The 21,561-nt window shown below is 51.3% G+C and overlaps 9 protein-coding genes across 9 annotated transcripts; 6 read left to right on the top strand and 3 right to left on the bottom strand.

Annotated features, from left to right (window-relative positions):
- Positions 1-2,934: 2,934 nt before the first annotated feature.
- Positions 2,935-4,125, top strand: N7498_009511 (class I SAM-dependent methyltransferase; the record flags this gene model as incomplete). The annotated part of the gene is made up of 1 exon (XM_058456567.1): positions 2,935-4,125. The coding sequence occupies one exon, from the start codon at positions 2,935-2,937 to the stop codon at positions 4,123-4,125; it is 1,191 nt and encodes a 396-aa protein (XP_058303466.1).
- A 567-nt stretch (positions 4,126-4,692) lies between these two features.
- Positions 4,693-5,033, bottom strand: N7498_009510 (electron transfer flavoprotein regulatory factor 1; the record flags this gene model as incomplete). Its single annotated transcript, XM_058456566.1, has 3 exons — positions 4,693-4,709; positions 4,775-4,918; positions 4,988-5,033. The coding sequence occupies 3 exons, from the start codon at positions 5,031-5,033 to the stop codon at positions 4,693-4,695; spliced, it is 207 nt and encodes a 68-aa protein (XP_058303465.1).
- Positions 5,034-5,623: 590 nt separating this feature from the next.
- Positions 5,624-6,796, top strand: N7498_009509 (thioesterase family protein; the record flags this gene model as incomplete). Its single annotated transcript, XM_058456565.1, has 2 exons — positions 5,624-5,971; positions 6,437-6,796. The coding sequence occupies 2 exons, from the start codon at positions 5,624-5,626 to the stop codon at positions 6,794-6,796; spliced, it is 708 nt and encodes a 235-aa protein (XP_058303464.1).
- Positions 6,797-7,345: 549 nt separating this feature from the next.
- Positions 7,346-8,924, top strand: N7498_009508 (MmgE/PrpD family protein; the record flags this gene model as incomplete). Its single annotated transcript, XM_058456564.1, has 4 exons — positions 7,346-7,687; positions 7,764-7,901; positions 7,954-8,732; positions 8,792-8,924. 4 exons carry the CDS (start codon positions 7,346-7,348, stop codon positions 8,922-8,924), a joined length of 1,392 nt encoding a protein of 463 aa, XP_058303463.1.
- A 1,881-nt stretch (positions 8,925-10,805) lies between these two features.
- N7498_009507 (uncharacterized protein) lies at positions 10,806-13,844 on the top strand (the record flags this gene model as incomplete). The annotated part of the gene is made up of 2 exons (XM_058456563.1): positions 10,806-12,501; positions 12,559-13,844. 2 exons carry the CDS (start codon positions 10,806-10,808, stop codon positions 13,842-13,844), a joined length of 2,982 nt encoding a protein of 993 aa, XP_058303462.1.
- A 1,127-nt stretch (positions 13,845-14,971) lies between these two features.
- Positions 14,972-15,502, top strand: N7498_009506 (uncharacterized protein; the record flags this gene model as incomplete). Its single annotated transcript, XM_058456562.1, has 3 exons — positions 14,972-15,016; positions 15,073-15,394; positions 15,453-15,502. The coding sequence occupies 3 exons, from the start codon at positions 14,972-14,974 to the stop codon at positions 15,500-15,502; spliced, it is 417 nt and encodes a 138-aa protein (XP_058303461.1).
- Positions 15,503-16,028: 526 nt separating this feature from the next.
- Positions 16,029-16,646, bottom strand: N7498_009505 (flavin reductase family protein; the record flags this gene model as incomplete). The annotated part of the gene is made up of 1 exon (XM_058456561.1): positions 16,029-16,646. One exon carries the CDS (start codon positions 16,644-16,646, stop codon positions 16,029-16,031), a length of 618 nt encoding a protein of 205 aa, XP_058303460.1.
- A 686-nt stretch (positions 16,647-17,332) lies between these two features.
- On the top strand, positions 17,333-17,890 carry N7498_009504 (mitochondrial 54S ribosomal protein bL31m; the record flags this gene model as incomplete). The annotated part of the gene is made up of 1 exon (XM_058456560.1): positions 17,333-17,890. One exon carries the CDS (start codon positions 17,333-17,335, stop codon positions 17,888-17,890), a length of 558 nt encoding a protein of 185 aa, XP_058303459.1.
- Positions 17,891-18,273: 383 nt separating this feature from the next.
- Positions 18,274-19,899, bottom strand: N7498_009503 (uncharacterized protein; the record flags this gene model as incomplete). The annotated part of the gene is made up of 6 exons (XM_058456559.1): positions 18,274-18,965; positions 19,014-19,050; positions 19,100-19,228; positions 19,280-19,529; positions 19,581-19,672; positions 19,729-19,899. The coding sequence occupies 6 exons, from the start codon at positions 19,897-19,899 to the stop codon at positions 18,274-18,276; spliced, it is 1,371 nt and encodes a 456-aa protein (XP_058303458.1).
- Positions 19,900-21,561: the final 1,662 nt, after the last annotated feature.

Here is a 21,561-nt window from a genome sequence, read left to right as displayed (position 1 = left end):
ACAGATGACCTCGGGACGGTGGGGTGATAGCAGTCGGTGATGGTAAGGCCGAGTTTGGATTGAGCGGCACCTAAGGGCGGGAGGGCGGGCGGAAGTCACGAGCACCGATGGGTGGTCTAGTAAGCTGGGGGAAGGTCAAAGAGTCAGAAGGATAGTCTGGAGTAAAGGTCAAGGATTTGGGGGCAGCTCGCACGATTGTCTCTTGCGCGGGGGGAGGTCGGTCGATAAGGTAGAGCGATCGAGATGACTGTCTTGGACGGTTTGCATCGAAGGCGGGAGTAGCGTCCTCACGTGATATACCGGATGTGATTCGCCTTCGCCAAGACTTGACGGGGCCGATTCCTCCCTGGTCTCTCGACGGTACTTCTAAGCTTATCTTGTAAAAAAAAATGGTTGATTTTGAAGGGAGTGAAGTAATATGGGGCTAGGGAGGGGCGATGTTTAAGAGGGTTGTGACATTGGCGGCTGGTGGCCGCTTAAGAGAAGTCGTTTAGTGGCGTTAAGCGCTGGGAACCTGGTGTCCGGGTTCTGACTTGCTCACTTGTTGAATTATGGCTATAGCAGCTTTAACAGGCAGACCGAGGTCGACCTCATTTCCTTCATCTCTTTGTCTGCAGGCTTACGGGGTATCTATCCCAGATGCTTCCTTTCGTCCAGCTAGCCATGCAAAGCCATGCGACTATACCTGGCACTAGTCCACCATTCACTTTATCCTGAAGATGTATGTCAGATAAACACTAAAAAAGGATGGTGAAACTTTCACATCAGAGACCCCCTCGGTTCCTGTTAGGGAATAATGATGGCACAAGACTTGAAAAAAAGCCCCCTTGGGCACGTATAGTTAGCCCAAAATGACTGTGACCAGGGCCGGTTTGTGCTGCTAACTGCCAGTAAGACCTAACCTCGAGGCCCGAAGCAATAGTCTTTGATGGCACAGATGATAGTTTATTGACCTCGCCGTTGCCACATCTGGATTTTTGGACCTGAAATCATGTTTCACGTCCGACAACTACACGCTTCTACGATAACCGACACGTACAATAATGGCCCAATCCCGAGACCATGCTCGAGTCCAAGCATTCCCCGCCAAAATAAAAAAAAGGGTATCCGCCTCCACTATTGATCTCGCTTCTTAGCCTAGGGTACTCCCAGGGTTTGGAACTAACGGTAGCATAGGCAAGAATAACACGATCGACGCAAAGCCCCGCTTCTCACATACTTCCGCCCCCTGGTCCCGCCACTGCAGCATCTGGCCACGGTTGTCTTGAAGTCATGCGACCGGGATACGTTGATATCGTATCAGAAAATGAGGCGTTCGTAATTATTACTTCACTTCTAGATATGTAAAACACAGAGCTCGTATTTCAGCTCGAGGTCTGAGAGTCCAACAATGACAGAAGGATCTGACGAGTCCAGGGAGCTGCTAGCCCAAAAGTACGAGGCAGGCGCTTTGATGTACATTGTGTAGATCCAATCCTTGTCTTCAGTCTGCAGGAACATATTTTACCGGGGGGTGGGGGGGCATAGCATCGGGGTCAAGGAGAAAGTCGAGGCCGAGTGCCGGGAGAGCAGGGATACAACAGCCGGGAAGAGACTGGGGGCTGGAAACTTCCCCAGGATAGCACGGGAAGCACGGGGCAGGTATCGGATAGAAGAGGCAAGGCGAGCCTAAGTCTCACCTACTGTACCGCTAGTTTGGGAGCCGGGTACCTGAGAATTGGGACGGTGGACATGGCGGGCAGGGATCTCCGGCGGCCTTGTATTCAGTCGTACTACTTAGTACTATTTGGGACTATTTGTACTCCGTACCCGTTGACCAGTACAAAAGGTACTTTTGCAAAACACAGAATTTTCTGTGCCGTTGCCTGTCACTCCGAAAAACTCTTATTATCCAAGGTCACAACCAGATGGTCCCGACTCCCTCCACGTGTCAGCTACGCACGCACCGGCCAGAGACCCCGGCTGGTCGAGTTTAGGACCGTGTCGGTGTTATAGCCCCTCCAAGAGCCTCTCCAAGAGGGGCTCGTTTGGAAAGAAAAAAAGAAATAGAAAAAAAGCAAGCAAGAAAGAAGCTGTTGGTATGGCATAGCGATGCACGCTCCGCTTATAGTTCGCGATGCGGCATCCGCCTTTTGCCAGATGCGGCGAATCCCTTAAGATTCATTCGGGACAAGTGGCACTGGTGGCCCGTGGTACCCATTCGACTCATGATGTCAGTATAGGTCGGCACAACCGCCCGCCCCGACCTGTTAGGCGTACTGAAGCCTCCTTTGTAGGCACGAATTGTAGACGTTGCGTTCCTCGAATGGCTTTGTGAAGACCAAAAATTAGCCGAAACGCGGCCAATATTTGTCATTGGCGGGGCGACTCCTTTTAATACCAATTGCAATCTATGTCCGTAGTTTCCCACGAGTTGGAGTCCATAATTACCTCGACGGTACTCCGTACTGATGTTGGTCATTACGAGAAACTAGCCTCCCTTCTGGACTCGTGTGGATACTGTTCAAATGGCACTTAGTTCCAGGGGTCGGAACTAGGCGGTCTTCTACTCGACTTTTCCTTCCATTCCCCTCTCTCTCTCTCTTCCTTTTTCCTCGACCTTGCCTATTGCTGAGCCTGAGGGAATAGTGCGTCGTTTATGCATACTCCAACTCCATGACTCGAGCGTGAACGCCCCCCGAAATCGAATTTTCAACTTCTTCCCGACTACACTAAAGGATTTTGTCCGGGCCGCCTGGATCTTCCCTTTTTTTTTTTCTTCTCTAGTTGCACTTTTTCTTCTCTCGAAATTCCCTTTGAGCAAAGTACACCTCGAGCTTTTCACTTGGACAAGTATGTCGCTCAGTTCATGAAACTTCAATTGCACGAGAATGCAACCGACCGGAGAACCGCATTGAAGAGTCAACGGGGACAATCGATGCGTTTGAATCGGAGATGGATATGATGTCGGCAGGAACAGCTTCGTTTGCGGCCCCCGCGGGCTCGGGTTCAGAAATTCACTCCAACCTCAGCTCGACTTTTGCCGCAACCTCCTCCTCGTCCTTGGGATCCTTGACGGACTACAACACCTACCCACTCGCGCGATATGGCGACCGCACCTACTTCCGCGACCCGGATAACACATATCCTCTACCATGCGACCTGCCCGAGATCCACCGCCAGAGCCTACGCACCATGATGCTGCTGCGCGTCTTTGGCGGTCCGTTTTGCAACCCCCACCTGGCTAATCACCCGCCTAAGCGCGTCCTGGAGATCGCCTGCGGATCTGGTCTGTGGTCCGGCCTGTGCCATGAGTACTTCGTTCGCCGCGGCCAGCCGAACGTTTCATTTGTCGGCCTTGACATGGTATCGCTCGCGCCGGATTTGCGCAAACAGGGAATGAACTGGCAATTTAAACGACATGACCTACGAAAGCCTCGTCTACCTTTCCCCGATGATTATTTCGATCTTGTTTTTATTAAAGATGCGGGGATGTGCTCTTCCAGCCCCGCGCAACAAGCCTCGGGCTTGAGTGAACCTCTTCGAATCCTGAAATCTGGAGGAATCCTCGAGGTGTGGGACTCGGACTGGGTATTCCGGTCACTGCTCCCTAACCCAGCACCGGCCCGCCAGACCTCCACGAAAGACCAAGAGATCGCCGAGTCGACCGCCACCTATACATTTTCCTCCGCCACACCTTTCACCAGAGCACAGAACAAATTCCTCGTCGACTACAACTCCTGGGTCGAGAAGTCATTCGACCGGCTCAAACTCACGGCCTTGCCATGTGCCACCATTGGCCTGTCCTTCAATTCGGAGGTGGATCTCCTCGAGAATGTGGACAGCCGCCGCATCGCAATCCCACTCGGCGACTTGCGGTGGGAGCGAGAAGGCACCGGCAAGGATTCCAAGGGTCGTGCACGCAAGTCACTGACTCCCGAACAGGCCTCCCTTCGGAGAACGGCCTTGATAACGGTCATCCAGATGATCGAAGGATTAGAACCCTTGCTTATGGAGGCCAGTGGTAAGGGTCGCGATGAGTGGGACCGCTGGTGGGCGGCAATGACCGCAGACCTCTTCCAGAAGGGCAGCCTCGCCAGTGGCGAGTGTCTCGAAGTCAGTGCCTGGTGGGGTCAAAAGATATGAGACCCCCCATGAGTCAATTCTGGTGTTTCGGTGGGCGCAAAACAGTGATCATTGATGTACGCTTCGTATTGGTGATACCCCAATTGGTGATTGTTTTTTATTTTTATTTTTATTTTTATTTTTTTTTGTCTTTCCAGGTTTCTAGGATGCATATGGTCTGAGCATTTCCTGTCCGGGAGTTTCGAGGTCTGTGGCAACGTGGCAACGTGGGCTTCAAGAAGTCTCATAGCGCTGTTTCAGCGTCCGATACCGCTTCAGGTAGTACCTGGAGTTTGGTGATCTTGTCAGCGTCCATTTCAAACCAAAATTTTGAGTCGAGGGGGAGATTTGTGCTCGCATGATGCTATGATGTATGACAAAAATGAGTGGACCAGGGACAGCTGCCTCATAACCTGGCTCTGCCCGCGTGCACAAGAAGGCAATATATAAAAGAATGACAGAATGACCTCGACGAATTATGTCCAATCTCCACATCTTCGTATTGAAAGGGAACGGGGAAGCATCGTTGCAGTGTATAGTCAGTGGTCAAGGGAAGGGGAGGAGGTCAAGCAGGCGTAGAGTTCGATCTTACAGAGCTTCGACTTCTAAAATTTCAAGATTAACGGCCATTCCTCTTGAATTTCAGCGGAACCAGGTTGGGACGCCTTACCTTTCTTCACAAACTCAGCCCTCGCGATTCCTTTTCGGATCTGCTCCTCGTCGCGGAGATGAGCCTGGCCGGCAAACGCGCGGTGGAGTCGGTCCCTGAAATACTGATATCCGAGGGGGTATTCCCGCCCCATAAAGAGAAGTTCTACAGGTCCCAGTCAGTATACTCCCAGAAATGCGCTTGCGCTGTAGAGCCTGTCCGAGGCGATCGTACCTTTGTACACGGTGATGACCTGACGGCGCAGCTCAGGGTTGACCATGGTTAGTTCATGCAATGATAGCTGATGTTTTGGAGATGGCAGCGTCGGGAAGTTGATCAGATCCGTAGAGGAGGGTTTTGCATAGCAAAGACGGGGAAGTGAAGTTGGAGAAATGCTCGGGAGTTGTCGGTGACGTACGGCGGTGCGGAGATCTCGAGCTGCTGTTTATCGGAATCAAGAACGCCAAACAATAACACGTCAAACAACCGTCAATTTACCTCAGCCGAGCTTTCAACTTTCGGTACAAATTTGATGGCCTATTTGTCATTCTATCGCGATTGACAAACTTGTAGAGGTTAACTAGTTTGAAACGTAGCTACTAGTTGAGCAGTACCCCCCAAGGGGTCTATTGATAGCGAATTATGGCAACAATGGGCTTGATTAAAGCATAGTAATGAATCAAAATAGCAAAGCATATGAAAAAAAAAAATACACAAAGCAGTACTATGCTTCCAAGGGAACATCGTTAACGCGACGCAAGCACGCGCTATACGGCTACACGCGGGGTTCTTGCCGAACCCTGGCCGAAGCTTCGGCATTCAACTGTCTGCGATTATCACATTCAACTCCTCTCCACACAAACACGCATCATGATTCCACGAATCGTATTACAGAGGCAGCTTCCAAGCTCGACTTCCTTCCTCTACACGCGCCGTCACCTTTCCACAACCGCACCAGCACAGAATGCGCGCGGGCCGACACCGGAGAACCCGCCTGCACAACCGCACCCAATCGATCCACGATGGCTCACCATGATGAAGCGACGAGTTGGGCGGTGTATGATGTTCGGTCTCAAGTCGAACCAAGTCGACGAGGCAGGGAAGATCCTACAACAATTGGCCAGGGACTGGCGAGAATTGATTGCTGGCAGTGAGGGCTTCTTGACCGATGAGAAGAGGCGGGCCTTGTATCGCCATAATGTGGTGTGGGGGGAGATGGTATGAGTCTAGGCCCAAATTGCTGCCATTTTATGGGTGAATTGAGACCGCTGACCTTGGATCTACCCTGTCGATTAGGATGTCATGGTAAGCTCGTGCCCCTGTCCTTTGTTGCACTGGATGCGCAACCCTTACATCTGAATTAAATGCTGACATATCTGGCTTAGGGTATGCATTTTATCTCACCTATAAAGTCTTTCCAATGGACCCCTAAATCTGACCGCTAAACAGGACATGTCAATAATGTCACTTATGTTAGATACGCCGAGTCCGCTCGGGTAAATTGGACCCGCAACATCGGCAATCATATCGACCAAGCAAACAGGAAGGAATGGCTCGGCCTTCTCAATTCTGTTGGTATCGGGCTCATCCTGCGAAGTATCAAGGTCGACTATAAGTTTGTAAGTCATCAAGACGGTATTGTTTTGGACAGCTCGGCTAAAGAATGTATCGCGGTTGCGACAGCCCATGAAATTCCCGGACAAGATCACTATCTACCAAAAGCTAGTTCAAGATCCATCATCGACTCTCGCATCACAATCCGCATTCCAGCTCCAGGTGATGATCCTGTCGGAATCTCGTCAGCGCCCTGCAGCTCGCTGCCATGAGGATATTGTCACATATGACTATAAGCAGAACCGGAAGACCCCCGAGCTGCCGCCCTTTATCTTTGATCAATTCAAGACAATTTGGGAACTGCAGGAGAAAGCGAAGCAGGAGTGGCGGCAGCGCATTCTGGAGATCGAGAATCGGGTCCGGACGTTGGAGACAGATAGCTGGGATCGTGCAGATGCTGTTGAAAATACAGGGTCTGCAAAGCAGTAAACTACTGGCATGGATTTACCATGTGTATCTATTAGATCTTGGTGTTACTTTCCGTGGGTTACCACAAATTATGTACCTACTTAGAAAGGCCCGATCAACCACATCATCTGAAACGATGTGTAGGCAATAAAGCCGGCAGGGAAAGCTATCCAGTACGGGAGCCTGGCGAATGTCACGCTTATGAGCATCAAAAACTGTTCCATACTCCATTGCATGAATGTCTGGCTCTGTTCTGAACTTCAATCATTACTTGGATCCTCCACACCATTATCCCGCACGTACGTCATTGGATCGGCTATATGGCAGCGCAAAGACCCGGGAGTTGGGGCTGTAGTACAGGCCAGCTCAGTCGCCCCACTTTAATGAGAGTCGCCTACTTGGTACGACACCGGCCTGCCTTTTACCTCGGAAAGTGGCTGTTCTTAATGGGGTAAAGGACTAACTTCCGCGATGCCCCTCAGATTCTACACACCAGCACAAAAGGGCGTAAACTTCCTGATCCCAAAATCAGAATAAACAATCCGCGGCTAGAAAACCGCCGACCCAACAATGGCTTCGGCTTCAAAATTGCCCGCAGATGGGACGAGAACCGAGCGTTTGGCTAGCTGGGCTGCCAACCTCCGATATGCTGATATCCCCCAAGATGTGGTCGAGAAGACTAAAGATTTCTTCTTGGACACGCTGGGCTGTACTATCGCCGGTCGCCATCATCCAGCTGTCGTTGCCATGTCCAAGTTCGCTGTACAAATGGGCCCTTCCCACGGGAAGAGTGAATTGGTTGATGGAGACCTGAGGTTCACGACTAGTCCTGCTTTTGCTAGTCTGGTCAACGGTGCTTCGTCCCACGTGGTTGAACAGGACGATCTCCACAATAGCAGTATTATGCATCCTGTGAGTTTACTAGACTTTGAACTTGGGCTTCCTTCCAAGCTTCGTCTTCTCAAGATGAAAGCTGATTTATATCCAGGCGACTGTCATATATCCCACCGCCCTTGCGGTGGCCCAGGAAGTTGGAGCTAGTGGAGAAGATTTCATTGCGGCGTGCGTCGTCGGTTACGAGGTTGGCTGCCGGGTAGGAGAATTTCTAGGCAAGAGCCATTACGAGGTACGCTATTTCAAGCTTTCACAATGACTTCTGCCTGTTTACCATGATGCAGCGCTTCCACACGACTGCAACCGGAGGTGTCATTGGAGTTGCGGCAGCCGTTGCCCATCTTTTGAAGCTCGATGCCGAACAGACTCTGTCTGCAATTGGAACGGCGGGAACACAAGCAGCAGGACTTTGGCAGTTTCTGATGGACGCGACGCACTCAAAACAAGTGCACACGGGAAAAGCGTGCTTTGATGGAATATTTGCCGCCTATTCTGCCCGTGACGGACTCCTTGGCCCACGCGACATCCTTGAAGGGCCCCGAGCGATGGGTATTGCGCTGGTCCCGGGAAGCACGAATCTCGAAGCGATTGATCAGAATCTAGGGGAGAACTACCAAGTAACTCGGTCCAGCTTCAAGTGGCATGCGTCTTGTCGGCATACTCATCCAAGCGTCGATGCACTGTTGAGCCTCATGAAGAAGAACGGAGTTGCTTTTGAAGATATTGAGTCTGTCGTTGCACGCACCTATCAGGCGGCTCTCAACGTTCTCGGTCTTAGCGGGAGGGGAGAGACTGTTCACCAAAGCAAATTCTCGATGGGCTTTGTTCTTGCCGTGGCTGCCAAAAAGGGACAGGCTATGATCACTGACTTTACCGAGGAAGACTTGAAAGATTCATCCCTGCGAGAGTTCCAAGGTCGCGTGACGATGGAATTGGATCCGGTGATTGAGAGCAAATTCCCGGAGAGTTGGCAGGGAACTGTGATTGTTACTACCAAGGATGGGCAGAAGTTTACCGAGACAGTGGAATTTGCAAAGGGAGATCCTGAGCTTCCGTTAACAAGGTACGTTCGCGAGTGCTTCACTTTTTTACGAAGTTGTCAAGCTGACTTTTTGTTCACAGGAAGGAGATTGAGAGAAAAACACGCGCTCTCGCCACATATGGTGGGTTCACGGACACGGGCAAAGTTAATCAGTTGATTGAAAGGGTATGGAACCTCGAGAATGAGAAGCATCTTAATGGGTTCGCCTTCTGATATCCGGGAGTTACATTCTCGTGGGCCTACATTGAATATAAGCCTTCAAATGTTCACAGGAAGTATTTTTGATTCTGTACACCAACCTCGAGAACCGATTTTCGTCATTATCTTCAACATACTCTTAAACCGAGCAACACATATGCAATGTTCATAACGAAGACAAGCATCTAGAGAAGACGCGAGGAGTACTCACCTTGCTCGACCATCTCACCGCTAGGATTTGGGGATCGGCCAGTACGAAATTGAGTCGTATTGGCTCCGTGCATTGGAATGTGGCCAAATCACTACCATGCAGAAAAGTCTAGTTCCTGTAACCTTGTAATCTAGATTTTGTAATAATATACTTAGGCACAACGGTACAAGGAGTTGGCCCGGAGGAGGCCTTCCCGATTTAGTCGGGAGAGGAAGGGCCCGGAAGGAGTAGGGCGAGCGAAAGGATCGGCGCCAACTTTGTCGAGCCGTTTATCGGACCCAAGGTAGAGTCCGGGCTCCCGGGATGATTAGAGGTCGGCATGGGGTTCCGATAAGATTGGCAACTTTCGTGAATTTCGCGACAAACGTGAGAACCCAAGTCAGTGTCCTAGGAGTAGATATGGGGAAGGCAATGCAAGATCGGAGGGTCTGCACACTTGGGCAGAGATGTGGAAGGCCGGTGCGTCGATCCTTACTCCATCGATGCACGATCTACAAGGGAAACCTTACCAATCGTGCCGAGAGGGGTTTGCGACTCTTTTCGCGGCTACAAATTCATGGCGATGGCAAGATGATTCTCAGTACCTTGCAAGGTAAAAGAGTCTGTTCCCTCTAAGGTATCTGGAGAGGTAGTTGCCCTCTTCCAAGGGGATCGGACGTGATGCCACTGAGCGGAGCCTCTCCAGGCCATGAGATAGGATAGCCGAGCATGTGAAAAGGCTACCCCGTTTTAGGATACTCGATACAGCACACGCGTTTCGGTAACGTCTTCGTGCCCTACGTGCTTCCATCTGCATACTCTATGAAGTGTTAATCCTCCAATGATGGGCTGATGGCTCGAAGCACTCGTGTCACCATGCATGCCCCAGGTCTGCCGCAAGGATAACCCCGCAGATGGACGGCCCAGTGAACGGTTGATCGTCAGTAAGTCGGTCTGATAGCAAGTGGCCAATGACTTCGGGATAGGGCTTGATCATGCGCTCATTTCCCCATGGCTAGCTCATGCCCCATAGCTTATCATGGCCGCTAGGAAGCGGGACAAATTCCGATGGGACAATCCCCGGAGTTGCAGTTTCGACCGAGGGCCACAGTTTGGGGACGAGGATGCAGAAGGGTTCTTTTTGGACCCGTTATGGACGTTATGGACGTTATGGACGGTGGTCGTGTCGCTATTTGCAAGTGCATGACTATGGACGGAAGTGGAAATTAAGTAGTGTTTGACCCAGCACTAATCATCAAGGGCTCAACCCAGACTGTACATATACGAGGATGAGAGGAGTACATACCCTATTCTATTCCAAAAATGAACAACGTACAAATGTATTCTTCAGGGAAAAAGGCAAAAGTGAAATGAAACCGGTAAAGTCGGTACTAAGGGTACGCCGGGAAGAAAGCGGCAGGTACCGCCTGTCCGGAGTGTATGATCGACGGCTTACCGTACATTACAACTTTTCTGTTTCTTTCTCAACCTCATAGTTCCACCGTGACTTTTCCTTCTCACCTTCTCGTATTACCACCTTCCCTTTTTCTCCCCTCCCTCCCCCCAGTCCTTATCGACTTGCATTTGGGACATCCGAGGAGGATTTTTTTCATTCCATCTCGTCCCTTTTCCTTCCTGCCTGGTCCCAGTCCTTGGCCGCGTCCCGCCAAGCTGACTCGGACCTGGGTTTCGGACTCCCCTCGTCCATGCCACGCTCATCCGCTGCGGGTAGGAAGAACCAGAACAGTCGACACGACAATGGCCTCGTCGGTCCCGGCAAGAAAGTAACCAAGCAGAAATCCAGCGGCCACCTTAACGGCTCCCCCGGCAACGGCTCTGCTCCCGGCTCGGGTGCCGCCACTCCCTTCGATTTGTCGGCGAGTCGCTCCAACAGCGATACCGCGATCACCCCTCCGACTATCGCGACCAAGGGTGTGGATGGGATCAAGGCCGATGGCAATGCGCGTGGAATGGTGAATGGACATACAAAGAGTGCGGACATGGCGTGTGGTCAAGCAAACGGTGCCGTGGCGCAAATTGGTGGCATGGCCGGCTCGGTCTCGCGCAATGGCTCTACAAAGCGCTCGGGCTCAAACGCTTCGATCAACCCCCTCCAGCTCGCCTCCACGATCCTCAAGTCGTGCCCCATGTACGACACCATCGCCATTTTGATTTTTCTGCTACAACTCCCACCGATGGTTCTGACCCTGGTACAATTCTTGTTCGCATCCTTGACTTTCATGCCTCCGAGCGGTGCCGCCGCCGGCTCCCTGTCGTCGAATTTCGACATCTTTCAGGGTCCGGCTGGTACCCCCTCTCTGGGGACAATGATCGCCATGGACGGATTCTGTCTTCTTTTCTGGGGCCTCTTCATGTGGACGTGGGCACAAAATTTTGCGATAGACCTCGCTCACGTCCAGGTTGCCATCACGTTAGGTGGCGGAGGCTCCGGCAAGAATGGTGGGGTCAACGCCATGTGTGTCGGGATTGTTCTGCTTCTTCACATCATTCGCAGCAAAGGCATCCAAGACTTTGTCATGGGCCATCTCGTTTCCGCCAAACTCATCAGCCCCGACCTCCTCTCTCAATACTCGAATCTCCTACCCGCCGAATTCCGACGAACCGAAGCGCAAACCTCTCCGAGTTGGTTGAGAAGTCTCCTGGCCGTTCATATATTAGCACAAGCGGGGACTGCGATGGCAAGACGTTCGATGGCCAAGAATCGGGCACCTGCACCGCCGAGGAGCGGCAAGCGCGTGGATACAGAGGCTTCGGCAGGCTCTCAAGGCCAGCCCGATTCTGCTCTCGAGTCTGCCGCCAGTCTCTCATCTTCTCTCATGGGCCCGGATGGGCAATTTCTCAAGGATAGCAAGGATCGTCTTACTTCTGCAAAGAAACGCAGACGCCAAGCAAATCAGGTCCGGAGTCGCCAACCGTTTTGGGCCGCGCTCGCCAGTACAAAGGTCACCGTGATGCGGGAATACGAGCACTCGCGAGCGTTGTCCAAGACGACACGCGGGCTTACGTTGACCGAGGAGGATTTGCAAGGCGTTTCTCTCGACGATGGATTGGTATGGATTACGGATGTGGATAGTTCTACGATCAAGTTCGCCGCGGGCGATCTTTCTGATGAGTCTACGGCGCCGAGCTCTTGTGAAACTTCTCGATTGGAGGGAGAGATAGAACCGTTTTATGTCTGTGTCAACGGGGCACTTTGGGCTACCGCTACGATCTGCAGGGTCTCCGACTCGTCTAAGGGGCCAAGCATGGTTCATTGGCGGGGCGAGATCTCTGGACTTGCTCCTAACTGTGCTTATACTTGTTCCTTCGTGCGCAGTGATACCGATGAGGAATTCTGTGCCATGAGTGTCAAGACGCCAGCCACAACCGACACAGAACAAGGTGAGTTCTTGACTGGTTTGTCATCCATAATGGCCATTAATCTCATTAATCAAGTAGTTATTTCCGCGGTTTCGACTCCCCCGCAGCCGCCCTATCGACCCTCTTCCCCTACGACCACGTTGAAGAATTCTATTATCAACGCCGAATCCAAGTTGAACGAGAAGCGCTCTCGGTTGAAGAAGACAAAGAACGACCACCGACTTGTTATCGCGAAAATCCGAAGGGAGCTGGACAATTTCACCCACCGTCTTCAGAGTGGGACGGACGAAAATCGACAAAAGCAGCGCTCACTCCAACTCGAGCGGAACATTCAGCAGACAGAGGAAGCGACCGCGGCGTTGAAGGTACAACTGGACAGCATGGAGAAGGTGCCGGAAGAGGAGATTGAGCAGTGGTCTGCGCACAAAGCCGATTTCGATCGTGAACTGGAGCGTTTTAACGCAGCCAAAGAGGACCTTGCTGAAGCTCGGCTTGCCGCGGCTCAGCAAGTGGCGGCACTGGAGCAGGAGTTGAATATGGTTGTGCAGAAGCGCGAGCGTCTTCAAGGCCGCCGTACACGAGTCAACGAGCAGTACGAACGCATCATCTCGGCCAATGCCCAGGGATTGAATGAGAGAGAGCGTCGCGCCGCCGAGCAGTTTGCCCGAGAGCAAGATCATGCCAAGTTGGAGGCCAACTTCCACGACCAGTTCGCGAGCATCAGTCATTCCGTGCAAGAGTTCCAGTTGCGCACCAGTGAACTTTGGCAGCAGGCATCCGCTATTGAACAGTCGATTCAGCAACAGCAACAGCAGATGCTTCTCGAGTCTGGCCCCCTCACCCCCGAGGGCAATCTGCCGGGCACCAATCCGCTGGAAGCAAGCTTGGCGACGACGGCTGCTCCGAACGGCCGCGCTCTATTGGGCCTCAGCTTTCCTCCGACAAAGCCCAGTCCGCTACAGACATCCTCTTCTCATCCAACCAGCCCGGTACAAGATGCCTTCATGCCTCATTTCCCTACCTCCCCGCTGGGCAATGCCAACTCAAACTTTGGATCCGATGTCAACCGCGACCGCTCATTCTCCAACCGCTCCGCTCGCAGCAGCCAATACGGCTCGGAATTCTTCGAGTCCAATCGCCTGCCCCCCTTGCAACTCGATCTATCTGAAATGCTTTTTGAAAAGCACCGGTCTGGGTCTGATAGCTACGGGAATGGTAACGGCTTTCTGCCACAGAACGGCCGTCCGGTCCTAAGTCCTTTCCAACGAGCCGCGAGTCGAGGAAGTGGAGCTGGCAGTGGAGCTGGTAGCGGCAGCGCCGGCAGCAGAAGTGGCAGTGGTAGTCCGAAGTCGGCACGCGGTTGAGGTCCCGAGTCTATCGCTCGGTGGACCTCTCGAGTTCCGTTCGTCTACCATGTGGTTCATCTGAGATGTTGCGCGTGTGCTTTCCGTTCTGTCTGTTGGATTGTCCTTCACCTTGCGTGTTCCGTCCCACCCCCTCTGAAGTGCTCTCATCGAGTCGTGTTTGTGATGGTCGTGGAAATGTTCCGGCTGTTGTAAGATGACTGGTTCCTCGCGATGAGATTAGGTGCCGGGTCCACTTGGAGTGAGATGTATCACAGTTCTGTCCTAAGAGAGAAGAAAAGCTTGTTTCATATTATACTTGGTTCCATTTCCGCGTAGTTGTAGCCATGATCGATCCAGGGCAATTTGAGCGTTGTCTTCCTAGTGTTAAGATTCAACGCTAACTTTATTTGGCAAGTCACCACGATAAGAAACGAGCCGGCACGGTGTAACTCACAACTCCTCTCCTCCACACTACAATCCATACTACAATAGTACCTGGATACAAATGAACACGAAGACCGGACGGTCACACCACGGCTGCGCACGGTGCAAAAGACGTCGCCAAAAATGCGACGAAGGAAAGCCGACCTGTGGCCGTTGCCTACATGCGGGGATCTCCTGTGAATACAAAGTCACTTTAAAATGGAATGGCCGAGTCCCGAGGGGTACAAAGTCTCCCGAGTCCAGTTATACCTCCAATGCAACAAGTACCGGCTTGATTGATGGGCCTTTCAAATTCACGCCTGCGACGTTGGATATCCAACGGCCACTTACTGCCTTATCTTCTCAAACCAGACTGTTGCTTCACCACTTTCTCACAGAGGTGTCCCAGAATTCCAGCCATGCTTACCTTCGAGATAACGAGTGCCAGGACATTCTCTCAATGGTACATCATTCCGACTCACTGAGATATGCAGTGATGGCCATGTCCGCACTTCATCGCTCCACTCTGGTGAATGGATTGCCCGACCGATACATACCGGAAGCCACCGTCTTGAATCTGATTTCGGCTAGTATTAACCATCTTCGCCGGGACCTCGAGACACCAGGCTTCCCAAGCCAGCCTCTACTTCATACTATAAAAACGCTGTGTCACTGTGAGATCTTCTCAGGGCGCGCCGATTCATCCTGGAGGATCCATGTCAATGGCGCAGGAGCTTTCCTTGCCGCAATGGCTTCAAAACGAGACTGTAAGGTCTCGGGACCTCCCTCCTCATTGTGCTCTCGGTGGTTCTGGTCAATACAGGCACTCGCTGCTGTGACGGATGTTGGCTTCCTATTGGACCAAACTATAGAATCTACCATCCAAGATAGTAGTGATGATTACTACTTTGACATTTATACTGGTTATTCATCGGATCTCAAATTTGCTCTAATGAAAATCGGTCTCCTCTCACGGCATCGGCGTTTGACTGAGAGTGACAGCTTTCAGAGCGATGGAGAGGATACCAACGGGCACTCAAGCCCGGTCAAAAATCTTGAGATCGGGATTCGAAATATGATCCGCCGAGATCACGAATCGGGGTTGAAATTCCCTAGTCATCACTTGCTCGACACCGACACGATCGGTCAGTTCCGTGCCTGCAACACGGCTTATCAAAACGCGTGCTTGCTACATCTGTACAGACGAGTTCAGAACCTACCTACATTCTGCATTGAAGTACAAGGGTGCGTGAGAGCCATTTTGGATGCGGTTTGTGCTATTCTTCCGGTGACGACACTCTCTCCTTGGATTCTTCTTACAACGCCCATATATACAGCCGGGTGAGTAAAGGCCGTCCAAACCACGTCGATCAAACTAACAGTTGGCATTGCTCAGTTGCGAAGCTGTTGGCTCGGATAGGAAGTTGGTCAAAGACCTCCTTCTGGAGCTATACTCCAAGCTACACATACGGAATATCATCAGAGCAATTGAAATATTGGAAAGACGTTGGGGAATGCTGGACATCTCCAAGGATATTCTCTCGGGACCTGACGATATGAGAACTACCGGCTTTCTGGACTTCATACCATACTGACCCAGGCGGTCAGAAAATTGAGCAAGTGTTTGTAAGTTAATGTCTAGACAAAATTTCTACCCTATATATACAAATAGCAGAGCCGATTCTGCTGGGAATGTTTTATATACAGCACCACGTGTCCAACGCGAACAGTGATGTTTTCTATGATGGGGTTCCCACATGTACGTTGCATGTGTAGCATCTAAATCTCGCTCCCCATCTTCCAAAAGCGGGTGTTGGCATAAGTCAGACACAGCCGTCCCGGTGAATGTTCGTCCAGATCGGAACAATCGTGCTCTAGACTTGCAGGATTACCCTCGATTGCGCGGATAACCGTGCCAAGCACAATAGAGTGATCATGCACATCGATCTTATGCGGGTGGAGGGTACATTCGAAGACGAAAGGAAAGTCCACCGACTCATGTTCCTCCGAAACCTCGGTTCTCCGCCTCAAAATAGGAAGAGGTCTCTGGGCTTCTCCGCTAGCGTGCGCCTTGGACTCGACCTCCAAAGCCCTAAATTCAAAGTCGCCATGTCCGCTCAGAATTGCCGAAAGCGTCGTGTTCCCCTTGGAAAAGTCTCTAGCGAGAGTCGCGGTCTCAGGCCCCGGTGCGAGTAAATGAACAAGAAAACGCCCCGAGGCTAGTAACGCATTCAAGGTCTCTGATGGCCGACGCACGTTGAATGAGATCACGGGGTCTGGTGTAAGGGTGACGGTGCTGAAGGAGGAAACGGTCATACCGCGGAATGAGGTTGTATCTGCTGGGCCGGAGGGATCGGTGGCTGTGATGATGGCGACGGGGTAGGGCACGCGGCGCATGAGGAGCCGGACATGTTCGGATATTGAGGCGGGTGATGTTTGCGGTATTTGTGTCGTGACTGTATTTGGGCTTGGGCTTTGGGTATTTTCTTTTGTTGAAGCTGTAGCATGGCTCGTGTGTCGACGAGAGCACTGCGATTGTTGATAGCTCGGCCTAGGTTGATTTCGGAAGGTGAGGGGCGAGGTCAAGGGTCTGGTGGCGGAAAGACCTGGACATAATGACTCTTTAAACGTGTCAGAAACATCATATAGCACCGAATTTGCTCCAACAAACCATAACCACTTACCTCCGAGCCCCCTCCGTGCCGCAGCGCACGGGATCGATAGCTTCATCCCCGTAGGATGTTCAGGCGGGGCTATCACCCGGCCCTCAGGTATTGGTAGGAATATTAGACAAGCAAGGAGCCAGTATTCAAATGCTGTCAATTCATTTCGGAAGCGCAGGCAATAAGATCTGATGACGAGCGTGCAGTTGGCTTTCTTAAATTTCGTCCGCAAAAAAGTGTCGGAGGTGCTGACTAAGGCATGATAATTTCTCTGCGGAAAGTTGTATAGCATCAAACCCATCTCAACTCTGTCCTCCGCAACCTCCGCCACCGCATTGCGACCACTCGATACTCCGATCGAGACCGCACCTCCCCCGAATTTACAAAGCCGCTCGCTCGCCCGGCGTCAACCCATCCACAATGTCAATGCACACCTCTCTCCGCCGCGCCGCGGCCACATTACCCAACTCAACAACCACGATTCTCCCCACGGGCCGGCTCCCAGCCTCTCAATCCAACGCTACAACATTTGTCTGCTCACAATGCCGCCATGCCACTCTTCTCCGCCGCCCGAAGCGCCCCTACACCTTCACCCAGCTCATCACCCTCTCCGACGGCAGCGCCTTCACCCACCGCACCACCTCTCCCGCCCCGGTCTACCGCTCCACGCGTGACACGCGCAACTCTCTGCTCTGGAACCCCTCCAGCAGCAAATTGATGAATGTCGAGGAGGATGAGGCCGGTCGACTGGCTGCTTTCCGTGCGCGATTCGGCCGCAGCTTCGATGCGAATACCCCTGTTGCGGAAACCAGCTCGAGCTCAAAGGATCCCGCGACCAAGAAGGCCGAGGAGGAGGCTGCTAAGGCTCAGGCCCAGGCGGAACAGGAGGAGGAGGATAACCTGCTGGATTTGATTAGCTCCTTCGGACAGAACGAGCCCCAGCCGACTGGGAAGATGGCCGAGAAGAAGAAGAAATAAGCGGTTCAGTTCATAGTTGGAGTGACCGTCGGGAAGAGATGGAAGATTCGATTCTTACCGGATGGGCCTGGAGTTGTGTTTGATTCTGTATCACTTGTCTTGTACATTATACATACGTCCCTTTTGCTGTGCATGAATGCCCCTTTCATTTTTCTAATTGACCATTTTGACCATCTCTATAATACATCGATGGCATTGAATGATATCTAAGCTTGAGTAGCGACTATTGACCATCCTACACCTCATGATCGTCTCGCAACCCTTTGTTGGTTCGCCCTATACCCAGCTTCTTGCCAAACTTAATGTCAAAGGTGAGAGAAAAGGGAATAGGATTCAGAAATCCACAATAGCTCTTCTAGATTTCTATATCATCCGAGTCTAGTCTATATTTTACTTCCCTTGAGCTCTATTACTTGTCCGGGAGTTTCCCCAAGTTTGGTGTTTCCCAGAGATTGAGATTCCTCAATGGCATCTTCAGCCTCCAGCTGCTCAACCGTGGCTGCAAATGCAGCTTCCACATCATGCTCTGATAGCCACGCCGTGTTGGGTCTGCTCTTCATTTTAGCTACAAGAGCGGCGTCCTCTTCTTCTGCTGTGATATCTACTCGAGGCCTTTGACCGATTTGGTTATGCACAATACGCAACAATCGTGCTGCATGAGGCTGCCTCGTCTTGCCGTAGAGCTTCAGTGCCTTGACGATATTTTCCACCGCAAATGAAGGTCGTGTCGACGATGGATTAAAAGCATGCTTAAAAGCAAGACCGAGAGCCAAAGCATCATCAAGTGCTAACGAGCCACCCGCGGCAAAAGCACCTCCATGAGCATGTGCTGCGTCTCCAATCAAGGTGGCTCGCGATCCAAACACCCAGGTTGGGAGGGCGTCTCCGGCAAAATTGGGATAGAGATTGGTATAGGGAGTCAGTTGGGTGAGAGCTCGAATTGTAGGATTCCAATCCTTATATCTTTCTCTCAAGAAATCCACATTGCCTCGCTGGCCCCAAAAAATGTTCCTCTCGAGCTCTTCTGTCGTGCGTGGATCGTCATAGGCACCAACGGTGGTATACTGCCCTTTGCCTGCTTGCTGTCAGTCATACACCTGTTGAGCTGGGAGTATCCACATACCCAGCCGCGAAGCAAAGAAGTTATCCTTTGGACCCCACTGTCATCCTGTTAGTGTGTCTCATGGTTACGAGTAGACGGCTCCATACCCAGTGCATTGAATCGGCAGGTAGATCAGGGATCTTGCCCTCGACGAGGGATGCATCAAATGTGGCTCTCATAAAGACCTTGCCAGTGAAGCGAAGTTTATAGTCCGGAATGAACGACTGTCTCACTTTCTGTAAAAATCAGCAGGTTTTCAGGGGTGGTTTAGGTATGTAGTAACAAACCGAGCGGATTCCATCTGCTCCGATTAGAATGTCACCGTGAGCACTGTTCCCATCCTCGAATAATAGAGATACCCCGTCCTGGCGGATTTCTGCACGCACGACCTTTTTGTTCAAGTGAATTGACTGAGCAGGTACGTGCTTCAACAGAGTGCTATGCAAATGACCCCGGTGGAAACGAGTCGTGTGGTGACGAGGATCAGGAACGTCGGTGTGGTTATCAACAGAAACGACCCGGTCGGTTTTCCAATGGCTATGACCATCAGCAGAGCCTCATAAATTGGAACGAAGATGAAAGCGTTACCGGAAGATTTGTGGAATCCCGCTTGGTCCTCTGTAACCCACTTCGTCCGTGAGAGCTTCATGCACACCGAGTTTCTCCAGAGTTCGCATTCCCTGCGCAATCCACTGCTTAGATCTGTCACGGACCTTGATGGAAGCGAGGGACTCACGTTGGGGCTAATAGCAATACTAGCCCCGATCTCCAAGAGCTCGGGGGCTTGCTCATACAGCTGAATATTAAGATTTGGGACTGCTGATACTCGCTCAAGAGCAATAGCTGCGGAAAGCCCCGCAATACCAGCACCAGCAATAATCACCCGAAGAGTATCTTTCTCCTCCATTTCTTTACGGAGGGCAGTTACGCAAATGGATGTCTAGAAATGTGACTGGAGGAAGGGCTAAAGAGATGGCCCAAAAGATGTCTAGAAAGATGAAGTCGATGCCCTTTATCGTCCGCCGTTTGCGACCCCGCAATGGCGACTTCATGCGTGCTTGTGACGTCCGCTTAAGTACCCTTCAACCAAACCCAGAGAGCTCGGCAAAGAATTGCCGAATCTGATATATTAATTAAAAAAGCCTCTGTAGGGTCCAATTTCATCGAAATGTGTCCGGCGCGACATGAAGGCGAAGTCTTCTCCTAGCATTGCGGAATGGCTGGCCATTGGTTCTAGTGAGATTCTAGATCAAAATTCCTCAGCTAATACGCAGCTAGTTATCCCCAAATAGTTTTGTTTACACTGTAGCTTTATCGCCGCCGTTTGTAGTAATTTCATAATGGCCGAGAGTCTATTAAAATCTGGGCTTGGAGCAAGTACACAAGCTAAAAATGACAAGGACAATGAGTTCAAAATTGTGCATATCGCTCATTGCACATGTCCCTGGAGCATTGCCCAGTATCCTCTTACTAGGTTCGTCATTGCATGTAATGTTGAACTGCTATCGCTAATGCACCTGGCAGCTTTGCCCTGGTCAAACTGCTGGAGACTCGTACCAGGAGTTTGGATCCGATCTACAACCGATATACCTTATGCTGTGTTGATGATCTGGGCTGCTACTGCATTGGCTGGACAGACCAAAAAGACCACTGCCATCACGTTGTACCACATTATCTTATCTTTACCCTCCACCGTCATCCTCTACCTTTACCTAACATCCCACGAAGTGAGATTGCTCTTTAGGCAGAATTTCCTAAATTCAACTCGTCCCTCATGAATCTCTCAAGTATCTCTTAATAATGTTTTGACTCGTTGATCTACTTTAGTTCTTTCTCCATCCTCTTCTGGTCTATTTATTAAGTCGACCTTTCTTTCTGATTCCCCAGTTCTTCGACTGTCTTCCATTACTCGGAAAGGTCCGGAGATCAACCGGGAAAGAAGACTGCTGCAGTCCTACTACTTCCGCAACCCGAGAGAGCCACCTTCCCGTTTCTTAACAGGAGTACGTCCACGACCTCATTATGCACTGAATATATTTTATATTCCCGGTTATCTCCTTGCCACGTATGACTCCATGTGGATAAGTTGGGTCACATATGCGAGCTATTTCCTAGCCCTAGAGGCGCACGTCTACACCATACCAAACTACAGTTTGATCGTAACCACCCTGGTCTCGGGTACAGAACAACTCACATCCAAGTTTTGGGCCACGACAAGGGTTCCGAGAACTGCATTCCCACTAATCAGATCACGCGCATGGACTAGAGGCTAGAGACGCATCTCATATTTTCCGGCATGAACGCATCGTTCCAACCACGATGGAGGCTCTCTAGTCCCCAAATCTCCCATGTGTTACGGCTGACTTGCAGATGAACGACTCGTGCCTAACAGGTTTCCAACAAATCATTCCTCATGTCCTTCACCGGTATATCTCATCACCCTGGTTCTCTACACACCATCAGCAATGGCTCCGTGTATGAAAAATTTGTCGCTGGTCAATCCGGAGCCATACAGAACATTTCGTCCAAGTAGAGAGTTTGTGGCCAGAGTGTGGTGAGGTAGCAATCG

The sequence above is a fragment of the Penicillium cinerascens genome (genome assembly GCF_028974065.1).
Source record: "Penicillium cinerascens strain IBT 15544 chromosome Unknown scaffold_4_segment0_segment1, whole genome shotgun sequence".
In the NCBI taxonomy this organism is placed as follows: domain Eukaryota; kingdom Fungi; phylum Ascomycota; class Eurotiomycetes; order Eurotiales; family Aspergillaceae; genus Penicillium; species Penicillium cinerascens.
This window is presented reverse-complemented; position numbering and strand designations above follow the sequence as displayed.